We start from the raw sequence: 21913 nt of genomic DNA on the forward strand, positions 1-21913 counted from the left end.
TGTCATTCCGCCACCTCTACGAACCGTAAAAGCTAGTGACTGGGCATCCATTGCACAGGGGGTGGGGGGGGGACACTATATACACTCCATATCATGTTTATATAGAGACCCACCGTGGATGCACAGAGGGATTACCAGGCCACCCTCACCTTTTATTTTTACATTTTTTAAGCCCCAATGTGGGGGTACCCAGGGATGACAGTGATCTGTCCTCCTCCAGTTCTTTAAATTGGGGGCACAGGCTAGTTTATCTTTCTAGACAATGAGCAGTAATAGCAGACATGCCCCTGCTTGCACCATGGAGTCGTGGCAAGGAGAGGTATAAATAGCTGCTTGCGCTAAGGTCCAAATAAGTTCAGTCTGTAAGCCGTTCTTTTCAAATATTTTTTTATTCAACTATTTCAAAACACTTTGGAACAACAACAAGGGGAAAGGTACAGAATGGAAAAGGGTAATAGGTTTTTTCATGAACAACAAATAGAACATTGTAAAACATGTAAAAACAAGCTATTCTGTCATTGGTGACTTTGTATTCTTTTTCTGACTAATCAAAATTTTCAGTCATTTTGTCAGTCTAAGCAATTTCGAATGCACATGTCTACTGCTAACCAACAATGTAAATGCCATTTTGCTAACAAGTATGCTATGGTCAATCAGAATATGTGTCAAGATTCAGATAATGAATGTTCTGGCCTTGTTATGGCTGTTTTAGCCGTTATTTAGCTAATTATCCTATCTAATTTGTTATGTTAAATCTTGTAATTTTATTACCATCCTTATCAATTAGGTTAATAAATATTATACATTAATTCTGCATATTCAGTAGATATATAAGTCTTTGTTCAATGCTCAGGGCTCACTCTTCCAAACTGATTTCTGGTTTTAGTTAGATGAGTTTTATTACAAATTAATTAACAGAGACGCCCAAAAGGGTTAACCTCTGCTTGCAATCTGTGGTCTGGTTTTATTTTATTCCCCCCTGGAACGAACCGTGATTGGAGTCATACCACAAAGTATCCGAGATTGGGACAAATAGTCTACTGGCTCGCTTGTCGCATGTTCCCACGTGTCAGACATATTTTGTTTGTTAAATTAAATGTTTGTCTTGTTTACATATTGTACAGGCCTCCTGAATATGTTGGAGCTATATAAATAGTTGTATATAGTTAAATGACTAGGAATTGGCCTGTAGTTTTGAGACTCTTGTTTCTTGTGTATCAGATGTTCCATTATGAAGCTGCTTGAGATATTCGTTATGTAGATCACAGCTTAGTCACCCACAGGACCACCAGACAAACCGCAACCGTGACAAAGGACACCCCGGCAGAGCCGGCTGCGGAGTTGCAGAAGTCAGTGGAACAACAGTAATTTCTTATGCTCCCAACTGTAGTACCGCAGACTTGATTCGGGAGACATGACTTCATGGTTGCTGAGAAAAAAAGCAAGAAATACAGCGAATTAGGGCAAGAAATTATATGGGTGATTCATTTTCATAGTCCCATATTTTACATAAGAAGAACAGACGTTATTCCCGCTCACTTTGGATATATTGAGTCTTAGATTTTCTCTTGACAAACCTAGAACATCACTAAAGTATATTTTGATAAGAGGGGTGGAATGTGCACTGTGTTTTAATTCATTTATTGGTTTCACATAGAAACATAGAATGTGACGGCAGATAAGAACCATTCGGCCCATCTAGTCTGCCCAATATTCTAAATACTCATTAATCCCTGGCCTTATCTTATAGTTAGGATAGCCTTATGCCTATCCCACGCATGCTTAAACTCCTTTACTGTGTTAACCTCTACCACTTCAGCTGGAAGGCTATTCCATGCATCCACTACCCTTCCTGACTACTACTACTACTACTACTACTACTACTTCCTGATATTATTTTTAAACCTTTGCCCCTCTAATTTAAGACTATGTCCTCTTGTTGTGGTAGTTTTTCTTCTTTTAAGACTTCTTTATAAGCCTTCCCCCGCCCTGCAGAGCTCAGTCTGCGTGGTGCCCTCCATGGGTGAAGATGGATTACTTTTTTTGCGCTAAGGTTTTTTTTTTTTTTCAAATGTGTGACAGTTATTATAGATTTTTATTTGGCATTTAGAAAAAAAGAAGTCATCAAATAGTTGTATTTATTTTTTTACAGGAATCTAGTTATAGGTCCCCCCTCACTATTTTTAGGGTGAGGGGGGTAGGTAGGGGTTAATTAATTTTGTTGGGAGGGGGGTGACTAGGGGTGTGGGGACCCCTAGTCACCTGGGGGGGTTTACATTTTTATTTAGGGCCCCCACCCGTCGCTCAGGGGTGGGGGGTGGGGGCCGGAGGGCAGGACAATAGGTCCCCCCCTTACTGTGATTTTCACAGTGAGAAGAAGCCAGCATCCATAGGAAAGCATTCAAAATGCTTTCCTATGGACTGACTGAATGTGCGCACGGCTCGTGCCGTGCATGCGCATTCAGCCGATGATGTCAAAAGGAGGAGGAGAGCCCCCAGCGCCGAGGGAGTCCGGCGCTGGAGAAAGGTAAGTGTTTAACCCCTTCCTCCAACTTCAGCCCAGCGGGAGGGGGGCCATGAGGGTGGGAGTACCCTCAGGGCACTATAGTGCCTGGAAAACGAGCTTGTTTTCCTGGCACTATAGTGGTCCTTTAAGTGTCAGCTATGAATATATGTTTCCAGACATTCTTGTTTCTGCAATGTCCAGTTTATGAATTCTTTAAACTTACTTTACCTGCCTTTTCCTTTTACTGCGGGAGCAGGGGGTGCCTGCAGACACCTGACATGTAAATCCGGCCCTAGACCATTGCAAACTGTGCTGCATAAAACAGTTCTGATTGGTCATTAGAAACAAGGAAACCCCAAGAATGAAATACAAATGAAAAAACATTTCTGTGGACACATTAATGCAAAAATTCAGTAATGTAGATTGTGAAGAAACTACCCCTGTTATTTCGACTTTTTGTTGTTTCCCTGTTCGGCAGATAAATCTACCGAACACCAACGACCTCATTTACTTTAAAGCAAACCGCCAATTTAGTGCTCTCCCTGGGTGGCCGCCGTTCATATAGTCGAACGCCACGTGCAAGAGAAAACGGTGGCCATGTTGTTCGCACGAAATGAGGCAGCGGTACTTGGTTGTCGAGTGTCTGGAACCAAAATCAGATACTTGACATCCCAAACGCTGGTCAAACTACACAGACCAGCCAGGAGAGTGCTATTTTGGGCAGGAGCCTCGTGTGCAGTCGGTTAAATTAAGACCTCCATGTAACTTTTAAACCCCTGAACCGATATGGGTGATTTTTGAATATGTTCGTTCCCTAGATCGGGGCTATCTGGGAGTTTCCCATGGAGTTTGGGGTACTTTTAAGTTTTAGGGAAATGTATGTTTTTTTGTGTTGGGAGATAATTGAGTTTAGTAAATTGCTTGACTCAATTATCTCCCTAGTACAGGGGAAGATTATATTACTGCATGTAGGAGTGTCCTGGACCTGAGAGCCAGTAGATTTGCATAATGTATTTTGTGGGAGACTATACTTGGAAGTTGTAATTTGTCTGGAGGAGCGTTCAAACCAACACTCCAACTGCGAACTATAATCACTCAGGCTCTAGTAGTTCGGGAGAAAATAGGAGAATGGGTACCTGTCAAACGAGTGTTCGTTACATAGGTATTACTCTGTGTTAGGGAGGAAAATATTTAGGACAAACAGGATTTCTCCTTCTCATGGCTACGTACCACTACCCATAATTGTTGTCCCACAGGCCTGTCCGGAATAACATGTTGATACTGTGCAAATATCTTCAGTGCATGTATAACATTTCAAAGAATGACCTGCGAGAGAGAGAACCGGATTAAAACAGAGCAGCGTAAACCTACTACTGAGTGGTATACCATGAATACACTGCACCCAGCCATCACACACTGCTATACCATGTATACACTGCACCCAGCCATCACACACTGCTATACCATGTATACACTGCACCCAGCCATCACACACTGCTATACCATGAATACACAGAACTCAGCCATCACACACTGCTATACCATGTATACACTGCACCCAGCCATCACACACTGCTATACCATGAATACACTGCACCCAGCCATCACACACTGCTATACCATGAATACACTGCACCCAGCCATCACACACTGCTATACCATGAATACACTGCACCCAGCCATCACACACTGCTATACCATGAATACACTGCACCCAGCCATCACACACTGCTATACCATGTATACACTGCACCCAGCCATCACACACTGCTATACCATGAATACACAGAACTTAGCCATCACACACACTGCTATACCATGTATACACTGCACCCAGCCATCACACACTGCTATACCATGTATACACTGCACCCAGCCATCACACACTGCTATACCATGAATACACAGAACTTAGCCATCACACACACTGCTATACCATGTATACACTGCACCCAGCCATCACACACTGCTATACCATGAATACACAGAACTCAGCCATCACACACTGCTATACCATGTATACACTGCACCCAGCCATCACACACTGCTATACCATGTATACACTGCACCCAGCCATCACACACTGCTATACCATGTATACACTGCACCCAGCCATCACACACTGCTATACCATGTATACACTGCACCCAGCCATCACACACTGCTATACCATGTATACACTGCACCCAGCCATCACACACTGCTATACCATGTATACACAGCACCCAGCCATCACATGTATACACTGCACCCAGCCATCACACACTGCTATACCATGTATACACAGCACCCAGCCATCACATGTATACACTGCACCCAGCCATCACACACTGCTATACCATGTATACACTGCACCCAGCCATCACACACTGCTATACCATGTATACACTGCACCCAGCCATCACACACTGCTATACCATGTATACACAGCACCCAGCCATCACACACTGCTATACCATGTATACACTGCACCCAGCCATCACACACTGCTATACCATGAATACACTGCACCCAGCCATCACACACTGCTATACCATGCATACACTGCACCCAGCCATCACACACTGCTATACCATGTATACACTGCACCCAGCCATCACACACTGCTATACCATGTATACACTGCACCCAGCCATCACACACTGCTATACCATGTATACACAGCACCCAGCCAACACACACTGCTATACCATGTATACACTGCACCCAGCCATCACACACTGCTATATCATGTATACACTGCACCCAGCCATCACACACTGCTATATCATGTATACACAGCACCCAGCCATCACACACTGCTATACCATGTATACACTGCACCCAGCCATCACACACTGCTATATCATGTATACACAGCACCCAGCCATCACACACTGCTATACCATGTATACACTGCACCCAGCCATCACACACTGCTATACCATGTATACACTGCACCCAGCCATCACACACTGCTATACCATGTATACACTGCACCCAGCCATCACACACTGCTATACCATGTATACACTGCACCCAGCCATACACACTGCTATATCATGTATACACAGCACCCAGCCATCACACACTGCTATACCATGTATACACAGCACCCAGCCATCACACACTGCTATACCATGTATACACTGCACCCAGCCATCACACACTGCTATACCATGTATACACTGCACCCAGCCATCACACACTGCTATACCATGTATACACTGCACCCAGCCATCACACACTGCTATACCATGAATACACAGCACAGCCAGCCTCCCATCACACACTGCTATACAATGTATACACAGCACAGCCAGCCTCCGCATCACACACTGCTATACCATGTATACACAGCACAGCCAGCCTCCCCATCACACACTGCTATACCATGTATACACAGCACAGCCAGCCTCCCCATCACACACTGCTATACCATGTATACACAGCCCAGCCAGCCTCCCCATCACACACTACTATACCATGTATACACAGCACAGCCAGCCTCCCCATCGCACACTGCTATACCATGTATACAGAGCACAGCCAGCCTCCCCATCACACACACCGCTATACTAGTATACACAGCACAGCCAGCCTCCCCATCTCACACACTACTACACCATGTATACACAGCACAGCCAGCCTCCCCATCACACACACTGCAATACCATGTATACACAGCACAGCCAGCCTCCCCATCACACACGCTGCTATACCATGTATACACAGCACAGCCAGCCTCCCCATCACACACACTGCTATACCATGTATACACAGCACAGCCAGCCTCCCCATCACACACTGCTATACCATGTATACACAGCACAGCCAGCCTCCCCATCACACACACTGCTATACCATGTATACACAGCACAGCCAGCCTCCCCATCACACACACTACTACACCATGTATACACAGCACAGTCAGCCTCCACATCACACACAGTACACCCCCCCCCCCATCACACACACTGCTATACCATGTATACACAGCACAGCCTCCCCATCACACACTGCACTCTACCAATTAGTTACTCTCTCTCAAACAGTGCTTTGGTTTTTCTGTTACTGATAATCATCAAATACTATATAATGAATCCATGTCATTTTACATGAAGCTCTCATTCTATTGAACTCTCTGCGCCATTTAGACAGCACCACCAAACAGTTACACAGAAACATGTCTTACCAAGCTGGAAGCTCACAAGAAGTAAAAGTTGGATAATCGTGACATGCTTCATTCTCTCTCTCTTTTTCTTGTCTCAGTTTGTCTCTCTCTGTCACCCGAGCTCTGTCTATTAAATAGCATGAAGCAATAATTCAGGTGGGGCTACTCCCACCTGGTATCTACCTTCTATATAATTAGTTATTAACTAGAGAAAACACACAGATTCCAGGTATGGCAAAAAGTCAAGGTGAATACATTAAAATAGTGAAACATTCTCAACAACTATGTCATAAAGTGTATTTAATATGCTTGCTACAGCTGTTGTGGCACGGCGAGTTATTTTGTTATATGTAACGTGACAAAACGCCTTTTATCACTGGATTGTTAGGTGACAAGCTGCCCTTTTCCCCTGGCTGTTGGAGGAGCCTGATTGCCAGCCTCCTTCCGCATGACTATGGCCCTGGGAGATTTGGCCCTTTAAAAACATTATTCAGCCATACCAGAGTGTATTTCACTACTTCTGGCCCTTTAAATACTGTGGGGAAGGATTGGTACTTTTTATATGGCACTTCGGATGCAGCCGAAGTGCCGAAGTCGTTGAAGTGGCCGCCATTCGACAAACTAACACGTGGCGGCGGCCATTTTAATTTAGTCAAACGCGGTCAGCGGTGTGTGCTAGTAAATCCATGGAACTAAAATCGGCAACACAAATGCATGAACACCGCTGACCCTTACCTTCTCCTCCACTTCGAAGCTTCGGCTAAAGTCGAAGTGCGTTCGACAATTCGAACGCCATGTTACACTGTGCTATTTGCACGAACGGGGCCCGTTCGTGCATTCGAATGGGACTGAGTAGTTTTTTTCTAAGTGAACTGCCTTTAACATCAGAAACTGACCGGCCGCACAGCCCAAATCTATGGAACTGTTTAGGGCAGGAAAATGTGCTTGCAGTCGGTCATAATGGACTTCCGTCTAACTTTTTATGTACTGGAGGGATTTGTATGATTGTGCTGGGTGTGTTTTACGGTTTTCCTGTAAATGATTGGTTGTACTGTGTCCCACCCTGTGGGATGTCCCCTTGCATGGGGACTTGCATAAAAGCCAGTGTGTGGTCATTAAAAGTTCAGATCATCTTGTACCTTCATGAAGTTTCGGCTCATGTTTGGGGGATTGGAGAACTACACTCTGGGGATTGCTATAATCACTATACTCCCCAGGGTATAATCACTAAGCTCTGCTAAGAGCTTGTTCCTATTCCTGCTCTCTGGAATTCAGAGAGGTCGACCTACTGGAAGCTGGACCCTGGTCTTGGGTCCAGAGTGGGTGGAGACGGCGAGAACCCAACCAAGCTGCAGCGGTTCGTGGGGTCTGCAGTGGTTATAGTGTCAGACGGAGTGCTTGGAGACCTCGGGAAGCACTAGGAGCATCCGTCAGCGGAAGGTACCCGGTCGGGGTGCCAGCGGTTCCGATACATGTAATATAATGCACAACAAAATAAAGAATTAAAAAAAAGAAATGTAAAAAAAAATAGTGAAACATATTCCCCGATACGCTTACCAGTAATGTTGGGCAATACCTCTCTCAAATGAATAACAGCTCAAAATTATACCACTGTCGCCACAAACTTTAATAGGCTAAAACATAATTATAAGAATATTTAGTACAGAATGCTGAAGTCAGCATATAGTACACAGCTCCAACATACACAAATACATATCGTTACTTTAGTAGCTAAATAGGAAAGGTGGAACTTTTTTAAAACATAACCAATTATTTTACATTTTGCTTTTCAGATTTTTTAAGTGAACAGTGACTACATATCTGGTGTATATTTCTGTGACCATTGTAACACTCAGATAGCGATACTCGTGACGTTACAGAGAATTGCAATCATCATTTCAGTAGCGCTCTCTCTCTCTCTCTATCTATCTATATATATATATATATCTATATTCATTCTTCAAATATTGGATATATACCTAGAAATAGGAATAATCTGTGAAATAAAATGAAATTGCCTTTATTCCATTATAAAAATGGACAAAAAGCTACTTTGAGATAGGGAGGCTATAATTATTTGAAGGGAAGAGATATCTTAGAGGGACTGGATAATAATTCTTAATATAAAATAGTAAAATTAGTCAAATTAAATGTTTTACTACAAGAAAGGTATAATCGCTTCCTGTATAGAGGCTACTCCTTGTCCTTGTTGGATACACAATTATGTAAAGCAAAAGAAAATGTGAAACAACTTCATCAGACCATATTGTCAAAAAGTAAAAATGAAAATATCTCTAAACGACAATATAATACTCGGTACACAACGGCAACTGAGTTTATATCTAAATCAGTTAAAACCCATTGGAACATCTTGTCAAGTGATAAGACTTTGCCTAATGATTTCACACAACCTCCCACGTTCAGTTTCAACAGAGTTTGCAACATCAGAGATTTATTAGTTTCCTTTCCACTGACCCGGAACACTGTTACGAAAAAAAGAAGAAAAAAAAACTGGTTACACAATAGAACGCTTAACGCTGGCTGTTTTAAATGTACAGGATGTGTAACATGTGGACACGTGTTACAAACTAGGGCTTTTCTACATCCACACAACAATGCAGACCATGTAGTGTATAAAATCACATGCCCGTGCGGACTACACTACATTGGAAGAAAGGAGTTAACCTTAAGAGATCGCATACGAGGACATCGATCAGCTATCAACACAGCGTACCGTGATGGTTCCACAGAGAAACCAGTAGCAAAACATTTTTTGCAGTTGGGACATTAACTGACCATGTTAAAGTTTCTTGGCATTGACACAATACCACCACTGTCCAGAGGAGGCGATATAGCTCATCTGCTCTTACAGCGGGAGACCTTTTGGATAAAGACTCAACACTATATCTCCACATGGACTCAGTACATCTCCTTTTCATCTTTTTTGCCTACACATTACTTATGATGATGGTTATTAATTGTTAATTATTATTCTCAATTATTTTCAGTTATTTAATGTATTGCATTATCTAAATTGGTCCTCATTGGAGACCGATTACAGAGATATGAATTCTCTTATTTACAGTGATAATGATAATGTTACAGTTATATAAGATAATATATGTAATACATGCATTTCCTAGTCAGTTAGTGGTGATTTATTCTTCTCTTTATGTCTATCTATAGCCAATGACCAGATATACATAGAACTCATCTCTGTGTGATGGAGTTACTAAGAAATATATTGGGTAGATAACCATACTAAGCTACATTTAAAAATGGAGACATTTAATGTTACTATCTATTTTTACATTAATATTTATTATCCAATCCCTCTAAGATATCTTCTTCCCTTTAATTAAGTCTAGCCTCCCTATCTCATAGTAGCGTTTTGTCCATTTTTGTAATGGAATACGGGTTATTCCTATTTCTAGGTATGTCTTTTTCACTTTTCACACATACACCTGTCCGGAACTATTTTACAACAATTGTGGTGTTGATGGGTCCCATATACGGGTGCACCGTTTTGGGAGGGATTAGACAGTTACTCACTTCCTGCAGGCACCTCCAGGGTTCCAGGTTTCATCTTTCATGGTGATGGGATACACACAGATGGAGTAAGTTAATTAATTAAGTAATCACATACATTTGGTATATAAGTGATATTGCACTGATTGTAATTTGTCTTGAGAAAGGACCACGAGTGGGTCTGAAATGTTGACGCTGTGCAATCAAAAACATTTTACATTTTTCATAACAAAGTCCTGTGAGTGCCTACTCCTTTCCAATATTTGAATGTATTTATAGTTCCACTGTCTAAAGATTTTCGTGGTTCTCAGAACTGAAAACAGTGAGTGCCTTCAAACTTCCAAAAATCAATCCAATGTTCTTGCCAGGGTGCAGACCTCAGCGTCAATATTAATATTCAAATTTGTAGTAAGGTGCACTCACAGGGCTTCGTAAATAGCTTACTTTATTCTTAAGTGTAAATTACATGTGTAGATACATCAATCCTTAATCAACGTTTCGACCCATATAGGGTCTTTTTAAAGATCTTTTTTATCATATCTAAAAACTTATGTTTTACATACTACACTATTAATTTCTTTTTTTTTTTTTATTCTTGTTGTTACCTATCCCCAAATAAGGACTATTTAGGCTCTGCGCCTACCTCCTGTGTTACCCTACCTTTTGTGCATAATTCCAAATACAAAAGGAGAAAGTAATGAAATATTTATAATTAAAAGATGGAAATTCTCAAAACACTGGAATGAACAAAATTGTTGAGGTAAATAAACGGAGGGATCTATAATAGATCACATTAGGCTTTCCCCATAGAAAAGCATTAAATCTGTGCTTTATTATAGGGATTTAAAAGACATCCTCCTGTCCTCATTCAGAGCAGGAGGATGTCCACCATCATTTTACAGAGTCAAACACCGTGAAAAGCCAGGAAGCACCTCTAGGGACTGTCTGGTAATTTCTCTGAAACTGCAATGTTTGCAGCTGCTGGGCTAAAATGGCAAAAACATTGCACCCAAACCACTTCAATGAGATCCCAAAGTGTCCCTTTAAATCCAGGCCTAAGTCTCTAGAAGTAATAAATATTGCCATCTAGTGACCGGTTATATGTATAAAAACACTGAGTGTAGTACCACTCCTCATCACAAATATCTAGTTTTATGGCCAACCCCTTAATGACACAACTTCTGGAATAAAAGGGAATCATGACGGAATATATCCGTCGTCTGTCCTTAAGGGGTTAAGACCTTGCAATGCAATAAAGGTGGATGTCCCATATGAAAGGGTTAATTTGATCAGGTATAAGACTAAATATAAAACTGGTAAAAGTTAGGTACACTAAGAATACAAAACAGACCATGGAGACTGAATAATCAAGCAAAGGGTCTCTGCAATAGCAAGCTAAGTAGCCTGAAACAGTTATCTCTTAAAGAAAAGGACACATATGAATGCAATGACATTTTGTAATGTGTCCTTGGTCATATCGCAAAGCATGGTCAATTTTACTGTATAAAAGGGCTTTTTATTTTTTGTTTTTTGTTTGTTTTTTGACGATCGGGTCGTTTTTATTTTAATTTATGGTGTAGGTTATTATAGATTTTAATTTAGCCTGTTATAAGAAAGAAGACTTTGGATGGAAAATATATTTTTTTACGGCTTTTAGATTTTTTGCACCTTTCCTCACTATTATTAGGGTTGGGGGAGTAGGTTGTGACTTTACTTTATAGGATTGAGGACCCCTAGCAACCTGAGGGGCTATATATTATAAATTAGGGTCCCCACCCTCGGGTGTGGGTGGGAGCCGGAGGAGATGACAATAGGCCCCTACCCTTTATCATAAATATAAGGTCAATAGAGGGGTAGGTGGAATATCAGTACTTGTAATTATAGCATGTGGCTGCTGAAACTTCCAAAAAAAAGAGTCTCTTCTTTTCTGGTGGTATGATGGGTGTAAATAGTAGGATCAGGGAGCAGCGCCTGTGATGGAATTCCCACGCTCAGAGCGATATGAAGGAGGGAAGGAAAAAGACACGGATATAGTGTAGTATGTTATGATCTTAAAGGATAGTAAATGAAGGGAAAGGAATTGCACTTACAATTTTCTAGAGCTTATACTTATCTCCAGATATGTGCGCCTGGACGGTATAATCCCTGTCTATGGATATGTAGATGGATATGTAGATGGATAGCATAAATGGGCTATCTTTATTGGAGACAAAAAAATGTAACATAAAACAGCTTTAAAAACACTAACGTGGGGCGGGGCCTGACTGCCAAGACAAGCAGACGCACAATCCTAAAGCTCCGAGCGAAAAACAAGAAATCGAACCTAAATACCACATATATCACCCCCAAGGACAACTATACAAACGTGGGAATACTCCTAGCTTCATGGGTCGGAAGAATAAAAAACCGACAGCGGACAAACCTGCTCCGGGGCTGACAATTGGAGACACGTGGCGGCAAGCACGCGGCACGGGCGAATCCAACATGGCGGCTCTCCACGGAGGCTGCTCTGATTTCTATTCAGATGTCTGCTCTGGGAATGCAGAGGATGATTACCCCCCAGCTCCAGCAGAAGGTGAATCCTACCAAACCAAGGGCTGACATAGATGCCGACCTGGTAACCACCGGGGTATTGAAAGCATTATTAGCAGACCTGCAGAAAAACATCCTCACGGACGTCACCGCTCTGAGAGGCGAGCTGCAGGGCCTGACAGGCCGCATATCGACACTGGAGGTCTCCTCCCAAGATAACCAACAGAACATATCCTCATTACAGACGGCTGTACAAGATCTGCAATGCCAGAACCTACTCCATGAACGGCGCTTTGCTGCCCAAGAGGACTCAAGAAGGAGACATAATCTAAAGGTCAGAGGGATCCCAGAAGAGATGCCGGAGGCGGAGTTGCCGCGGACTCTAAAACGAGTGTTGTCGGCCATACTACCCTCCAACCAAGCTAAGCCCATCACACCCACGGACTTTTTCAGGGTCCCCAAACCTCCCAGGGCCCCAGCCACAGCCACAAGGGATACCATAATCACCTTCAGGAATGGGAAGGACAAATCGGCGATCCTCGCTGCCCTCCGCGATAAAACCCCGCTGCAGTTTGAGAACATGCACCTGACCTTTTACGCTGACCTGTCTGGAGGCACCCTGGCTTGACGCAGGTCGCTACGGCCCCTCACATCCTTGCTCCAGCGACACAATATGCCTTACCGCTGGCGACCCTCCCAAACACTCCTCGTACAACAAGGGGGAAAAACGCACCAGATCCACGACACTCGGGACACAGCGAATCTCCTGCGAACCTTGGGCCTACCACAGGACCCACACACCCAAGAGAGATCCCAAGACCATACCTCCCCAACTCACAGCTGGGACCCGGCACAAATTGCCACGTTTGTGCCTAGTAATAATACGCCAGACACCTACGCCTCGATCACCACATAAATGGGGGTTACAAGCACTTCCACTTACCTGCACGGCACCATGAACCGCCCGGAGGGGCTCGAAACTCCCGGAGGGCAGCTCAACATGCCGCTGGACTATTACCCAACTGTTGTTTCCTGGTTATTTGTTTCACGGACCGCACAAAATACCCCTGGCTGTGGCCCTTACACACCCCGCCGCAATTCAGCATATTCGACGACCGATGGGCTCCAATTCAACGGACAATTCTCAACTGTTCCCTGACGATAACTAATCTGAAGCACACCGTAGACACAGCCTGACACACTGGAGACTCACTCCAGCCTATGGGGACCTCTTGATTGGGACATAGACCCTGACACCGAGGCCCACATATTCTTACCGCAAGCGGTTACTGAGCCTGATGTGGACATGGAGGGCTTCAGTCCAAGTTGCCATCTACGGGTCCCCCACACCCTAGACTATCCTGCCGATGAGCGATCCACCTTCGCTGTTCAGGTCATGGTGCTTCTGCACATTTCTACCGGGACTCAAAAGTCTGTTTATATGTTTTGATTTCCTTCCTACAATCACCATATTAGATGCAACATCACACATTGGTAACGATACACTTGCCTCCCTACACTCTAATGCCCATCCTATTAGGCCTTGACACACCAGGGGACGCTTATTTCTGCCTTACACGATGTGCTAATTTATAGGCCAAACAAGTCGCAAGGCCACAGTTTGTACCACAGCGCTTGATCAGAACAGGGTTGCTTGGCTATCGGAGTGGCCCGTAGACTCTCCACCAATAGATAGACACATCCCAGGTTTTAGGTAGCGTAATTCACGTTATCTCCATAGCTGGCGAGAGGGGGACACACGCCATGACATGAGTAACGAACACAAAGGGGGAATCGGATGCTGAGATATATCCATTCCCCGTTAAATATTGCCGAGACCACCTTAGCTTCACTTTTTTTAAACCATATATCCACTATGGTTACTGCTTACACCCGCATACTCCTGAGTAATGCTACACTAAGATTGATTCCACACCTAGACCAGGTACCTAAGCAGCACCAGCTAGCCTAGCGAGACAACCAGACCGCATACCACAACGGGACACATAGTAGATAATCTGCTAATGGTGTTCAACGACCAGCACATTAACGTGTCCATAATTACGATCCCAGCAACTAACTACTATAGGAGCGCAGCTGGCTCGCTTACCCCCTCCTCCCCCCAGCTGCTAATCTTAACTACCGGCAGGTATAAGAATTGTCCTGTACGAGTCACTCGTATCATCCCTCACCTAGACAATTATACACCGATCCTGGACCCGTATCGCTACTTTCTTAGCTTACACAAATTGTCTTCCCGTTGCTACGACCAAAATGTACATTATACTTCACTGTCGTGCCAATGTTGTTTTACTACTCTATGGCGGCAACATGCTGTTGAGGTATGGCATACACATAAGCTTTTGTTTAGCGATACCCAGAAAAACTTACCTGACAGAGGACAGACAGTAATGCACACCTTAACGAGTTATGTTTCAGAACACGTATGGAGCACTACTCGTCATGTGTATGCCCTCTGTTAACAAATGTTTGCTCCAGTCTCTGTTGTTATTAAGTAGTGTTATTTTTTGTTTTTTACTATTTTTTATTCAATTCTTACTTTTTTTACTCATGCTGACTAAGCGTTTACTCCGCTCCTTACTATAAAAGTATGCAGATCCTCTAAGAACTGTATGATGATAATATGCCTGTAATTACGGTCGTGCCTACATGAGCTGGTTGTTAGTGCCTGCACGATAGCAAGAAAACGCACACAGGAAAATAAGTACCACTGTTAACCTAACATTATGCTTCACAGGCACCACGACGTTGATAATTAACTTTGGCAAACCTTAGTTTGATATACAGTAATGAGCTCCTCTAATAGCCTACTTAGCTAAAGATTTATTATTATATTGTGTTCAATGTATACTGAACAGCAGCGACTGACACTAAGTTACTCGGCTAACTACATAATATATAACGGTGCAATGTTTTCCCTTGTTTCACACTACACCTTTAAAAAATGTGCAAGTTTTATCTGAAAACCATTTCATATGTCCACCATGTACTAAGCTGCTTGTGTCAACTGCTGTTGTGGCATGACATAACTGTTTGTTCACCTTTGCGCAACAAAAATAAAGAATAAAAAAAAAAAACACTAACGTGTTTTTCCTGCAAAGAGACTTGATATCCGTTTCTCCTGCAAAGGGGCTTTATAAGCCTCTTTGCAGGAGAAACGCGTTAGTGTTTTTAAAGCTGTTTTATGTTAAATTTTTTTGTCTCCAATAAAGATAGACCATTTATGCTATTGGAGCCTCCAAGCCTATCCTTTTATTCTATTTTATTTTATTTTTTAAAATATATAAATCCTTTCAACTCTCTCCAACACCCCAACTGGAGGAGTGATATCCTTGGTGGGGATCATACCACCTACGCCTACACATATTGAGCAATATCCCATTTGCTCTTCACTTGTGAGTATACCTCCTTCTTTTATCATTTTATTCTGTATCATCCAGAAAGCACTATTTTGTGTTTCTATCCTCTTTTTTATATATCACCTACTATTCGAATACTGGCCCACTGCTGTTGGAAAGGAGATATGCCCTACTACCTCTGGAGACCCTCTTTTGAGGACATCCAAGGACCATCTGCATATCCATAGACGGGGATTATACTGTCCAGGCACACATATCTGGAACTGAGTATAAGCTTCAGAAAATTGTAAGTGCAATTATTTTCCCTTCATTTACTATCCCTTACTATTCCTTAAGATCATAACATACTACACTATATCCGTGTCTTTTTCCTTCCCTCCTCCATATCGCACTGAGCGTAGGAATTCCATCACAGGCGCTGCTCCCTGATCCTACTATTAATAAATATAAGGTTTCCCACCCACCAGCATTGGTGGGGTTCAGAGGAGGGGACAAAAGGTCCCACCCTAAAATTTAAAGTGTTTCCCACCTAATGGCCAATACTTTTTTATATGTGGCAGCTGGCTAGCAAGCCCTGGCCAGCTGCTACATAATTAACCTCTGCACCACTCAAGGTTTAACTATTTGGGTCTGATTTATAAATCTGGACATTGATGAATTCCATTAACAATGTCTGGATTTTACATTCCAAATGGCCCCGTATACAACCGGATAACCGGATGGTTGTGTCCCATTCATTTCAGGCCATTTGGACTTTATTGAATAACCCTGTTCATTTTTTTTAGCTGTACGGGAAGTGAAGTAACTGTCTGTGTCATTGATTCAATTTCTCTTTACAATCAGCGGTGAAGTCAATGTTTTTTGTTATGATAAAGGCAGTGAATCAGTTTATTTTACTCTATTTCACTTTGGTTTTCGTAGTGCTGCAATTATTGAAACGTATTTATTTGTTATTATTTAGTTCTCTCTTATTAGTGTGCTCCGAATATGACTGTGTGACCGTAAGAGCTCCAATGTAGCTCTGCTGCTGCTTTCGTGTTATACTAGCAGGAGTTACATTTTAAATCGTATTCTACAAAACAAATTTCTTACAATTCATTTAAAGTGTAAATATTTTTTGGGTAACCATGGTCTCCTTGTGCGGTCAGGTTGCACTTAGCAGAGCTCGCAACGCAGAAGTCACAGAAGGCAGTGCCGGTAAGAATTCTTCTGCCTCTCTCTCTTTCTTTTATTGCGAAAAAATGTGTTTTCAGGGTGTGTTTTCTAGAGTGTTTTAATTCAAGCCCTGGGGCCACCTATTTTATATCTCAAGAATCGAATGCCTCTCGTTTCATACATTCTTTTTCTCTACAGAACATCCTCTTAGAAAAATCAAACCTTTTTCTGTACTCAAATCACCACCACTATACACATACAATTCATTAAATACACACTACTGAAACATGATTGGAGGGTGAAAAACAGAACCGAGGTTCAATTAAGTTTTAAGTGACGTGTATCATGAGAGAAGAATATCATGGGTGAGGCAATTACCAACCCTCACAGGAGTGAATAGTTAAAGGACCACTATAGTGCCAGGAAAACATACTCGTTTTCCTGGCACTATAGTGCCCTGAGGGTGCCCCCACCCTCAGGGACCCCCTCCCGCCCGGCTCTGGAAAGGGGAAAGGGGTTAAATCTTACCTTTTTCCAGCGCTGGGCGGAGAGATCTCCTCCTGCTCTCCTCCTCCGATCCTCCCCGTCGGCTGAATGCGCACGCGCGGCAAGAGCTGCGCGCGCATTCAGCCGGTCACATAGGAAAGCATTCATAATGCTTTCCTATGGACGCTTGCGTGCTCTCACTGTGATTTTCACAGTGAGAATCACGCAAGCGCCTCTAGCGGCTGTCAGTGAGACAGCCACTAGAGGATTTGGAGGCTGGATTAACCCTATTATAAACATAGCAGTTTCTCTAAAACTGCTATGTTTATAAAAAAAGGGTTAATCCTAGAGGGACCTGGCACCCAAACCACTTCATTAAGCTGAAGTGGTCTGGGTGCCTAGAGTGGTCCTTTAACCCATTAAGGACCAAACTTCTGTAATAAAAGGGAATCATGACATGTCACACATGTCATGTGTCCTTAAGGGGTTAAGTGAGTGGTAATGTTTAGACAAAGTGTCTATAAACAATAAATTACATATTTACAACTATTTACATACATTGTATCATCATCTCCACAGCGAAAAAGCTGGGCTTCAATGGCCATGATATAAACAAAGCACTAATATATCGTGCTTATAAATGTCAATTATGATTATCCATGTATATTGTTACTATCATGGTCACTGATTCCTCCTGCATTAACAACATGCAAGATTATATTAATGATATATATCACAGCATTCATGACACATGTCTACCCTTAATCTATGTATTATAGTTTATAGTTATCACATAACATGTTAGTTGTATGAATGTTGAATCTATCCATATCATTATCAGACATAAGTTATAGGGTAAATAATTAATATAAGTATATATCAACAGGACACTGATAGCTAGACATGCTGAATACTGAATTAGCAAAAAAGGAAGATCACCTAAACATTGCATTTTTTTACAAAGGATCAAACCTCTCTACTACCCTGAAAGAAATTATTGTATATCCAGTGAGTATGGGACACGTGGAAAGTATTATATACACATTTAATTTACATGTTTAATTTTTTTTATATACTACCCACCAGAAGGGGGACTGTCTGACAGCCCAGACAGTCCCCCTGCTGGCAGATCCACAGCCAGCTATTGTAGCCATGTGATCGCTCTGTGAGCGATCACATGGCCCCTGGGGGCCTGATTTTCCGTGGGATGTCAGGCAGTCCTCCCGAAGAGGATCGCAGTGGAGGTAAGCCCACCGGAGCTCTTGTGGTATAAAGCCGTTATGGCGTTCTATGCCGCCACAGCGGCTTTAAAGCCCATTATAATGGGGACGGCATAGAATGCCGTAACGGCGTTAAGGGGTTAAAGAAGAATCTCTGGCTATAGATATGTAAATGATTGCTGCAAAAACTTCCAGAAAAATTGTAATTGGATGACTCAAGACAAGGTGCTGCAGCAACTAAAGAAAGTTAATATAAACAAAGCTCCAGGGCCTGGCGGTATTCATCCTCGAGTACTTAAGGAACCAAGTGTGGAAAGATTTTTTTTTTTCAGAAATTGGATTGGTGAGATGTGGTTCCTATACTTGAACATTGTACACCTACATACAGTGGTGTATCTTGGTTTTGTGCTGCCCTATGCAGGACAAAACTCAGACCCCCCACCCCCTGCGCGCGCCACCCCCACCCAACCCTTCCCCCCTGCCCCGCCTTCTAAATACACACACATTCACTGACAGATACGCATACACTAGCTAACAGAAACACACTCTTGCTAACAGACACACACACATACACACTAACAGACACACACACACACTAACAGACACACAGTCAGACACACACACTAACAGACACACACAGTTGGACACACAGTCAGACACACACACACTAACAGACACACACACACACATTCAGACACACACACTAACAGACACACACACTAACACACGCACACACACTAACAGACACACACACTAACAGACACACACAGTCGGACACACAGTCAGACACACACACTAACAGGCACATACACACACACTAACAGACACACACACACACACACTAACAGACACACACACTAACAGAAACACACACACACACACTAACAGACACACAGTCAGACACACACACTAACAGACACACACACACACACACACTAACAGACACACACACACAGTCAGACACACACACACTAACAGACACACACACAGTCAGACACACACACTAACAGACACACACACTAACAGACACACAGTCACACACACACACACTCACTCACATTAATACTCACTTCTCTTTTTTTTATTTAACCCCCCCCCCAGCCACCTTACCTTTGGGAATGCTGGGGGGGGGGTGGTTCTCCCATTCCATGGGGGTCCAGTGGCTGATGTGCGCTGTCGGGCGGCACTGGCGGGCGGGCGGCTGGCGAGGGAGCTCTTCCCCTGAGCTCTCTGCTCAGCTCCCTCGCGCGCCGCCCGCAGAGTGAGGCTGGGAGCCGGAATATGACGTCATATTCCGGCTCTGCCTCCCAGCCTCACTCTGCGGGCGGCGCGCGAGGGAGCTGAGCAGAGAGCTCAGGGGAAGAGCCAGGCCATCCGGTATATTTGCTAGCCGCAAGGCTAACAAGACATTTGCCCTGGGCGTTTGGGGGTGGCTTTTTTTGCCACCCCTGGAAAATGGCGCCCAAGGCAAATGCCTTGTTTGCCTCGCGGCTAATACGTCCCTGCCTACATATTCAAAAGTTCATCGAGAAGAACGTGGTTATCAGCAAAAATCGGCATGGTTTTATGAAGCATAGGTCATGTCAAACTAACTTAATTGGATTCTACAAAGAAGTAAGTAGAAGTATAGATCAGGGTGTTGCAGTGGCTGTTATCTATTTGGATTTTGCCAAGGTGTTTGATACAGTTCCACACAATAGATTAGTGTTTAAACTCAACAATTATTGTTCTTGGGTAGAACATTGGCTTAAAAAGTAAGAGTTGTCATTAATGGTAAATTTTCAAGCTGGACAGAAGTGGTAAGAGGTATCCCTCAGGGTTCTGTTCTGGGACCCCTTCTATTTATGTTTATAAATTATCTTGAAAAAAGCATTGAAAGTCCTGTTTCAGTGTTTGCAGATGACACAAAACTCTGTAAAGTAATACAATGTGAACAAGCTAGTACTTTGCTGCAGAGGGATTTAGAAAGGCCGAGAGACTGGGCACTCAAACAGCAGATGAAATTTAATGTAGAAAAAAGTTATGCACTTCGGGGTAAATAATTTACACGCAACCTAAATGGTAGTGAAGTAGGGATAACAGCAAACGAGAAGGATTTGGGAATTGTTATAGACAACAAACTAAGCCGCAATGTCAATCAGCAGTGGCCAAGGCCAGTAGGGTATTGTCATGCATGAAAAAGGGCATTCATTCTGGGGACGAGAATATAATTTTGCCTCTTTATTAATCACTGGTAAGACCACATCTTGAATATGCTGTGCGATTTTGGGCACCTGTTCTAAAGAAGGATATTATGGCACTGGAAAGAGTGCAGAGGTGGGCTACAAAATTAATAGAAGGAATGGCACATTTTAGCTATGTAGAAAAGTTAACAAATTTAAACTCTTTAGTTTAAAAAACGGTGCCTCAGAGGGGATATGATAACATTATATAAATATATCTGGGGCCAATACAAATCATTGTGTGATAATCTATTCACAAACAGGACTATACATAGGACACAAGGTCATGCGTTTAGACTGGAAGAAAGAAGATTTAGTCTAAGGCAAAGGAAACATTTTTTTTACTGTAAGAACAATCAGGATGTGGAATTCTCTGCCTGAAGAAGTGGTTTTATCAGAGTCTGTACAGATGTTTAAGCAGTAACTAGATGCATACTTGCAAAAACATAATATTCAATTATATCATTTTTCAACTGTAGGGTAATAGCTCTTTGATCCAAAGATAAATCTGACTGCCATTCTGGAGTCAAGAATGCATTTTTTTCTAGTTTGTTGCAAAATTGGAAGTGCTTCAAACTGGGTTTTTTGCCTTCTTTTGGATCAACAGAAATAAACAGATGTAATGAAGGCTGAACTTGATGGACACATATCTCTTGTCAGCTTGAGTAACTATGAAGGCCTCAACGATGAGTTTGATCTATTTAGTTTTCTATAAATTTTTTACTTGTTTA

At 42.7% G+C, this 21913-nt stretch overlaps 2 protein-coding genes across 2 annotated transcripts in view; one reads left to right on the plus strand and one right to left on the minus strand.

Annotated features, from left to right (window-relative positions):
* LOC134572450 (sperm acrosome membrane-associated protein 4-like) overlaps positions 1–21913 on the plus strand; it is a 715452-nt gene that overhangs the window by 656376 nt on the left and 37163 nt on the right. The gene's annotated exons all lie outside the window — the stretch shown is intronic.
* Positions 458–6844, minus strand: LOC134573488 (toxin 3FTx-Lei1-like). The gene is made up of 3 exons (XM_063433256.1): positions 6681–6844; positions 3737–3832; positions 458–1429 (listed from the first exon to the last, which is right to left on the minus strand). Exons 1-3 carry the CDS (start codon positions 6730–6732, stop codon positions 1263–1265), a joined length of 315 nt encoding a protein of 104 aa, XP_063289326.1. The 5' UTR covers positions 6733–6844; the 3' UTR covers positions 458–1262.

The sequence above is a fragment of the Pelobates fuscus genome, chromosome 9, assembly GCF_036172605.1.
Source record: "Pelobates fuscus isolate aPelFus1 chromosome 9, aPelFus1.pri, whole genome shotgun sequence".
Lineage (NCBI taxonomy): Eukaryota > Metazoa > Chordata > Amphibia > Anura > Pelobatidae > Pelobates > Pelobates fuscus.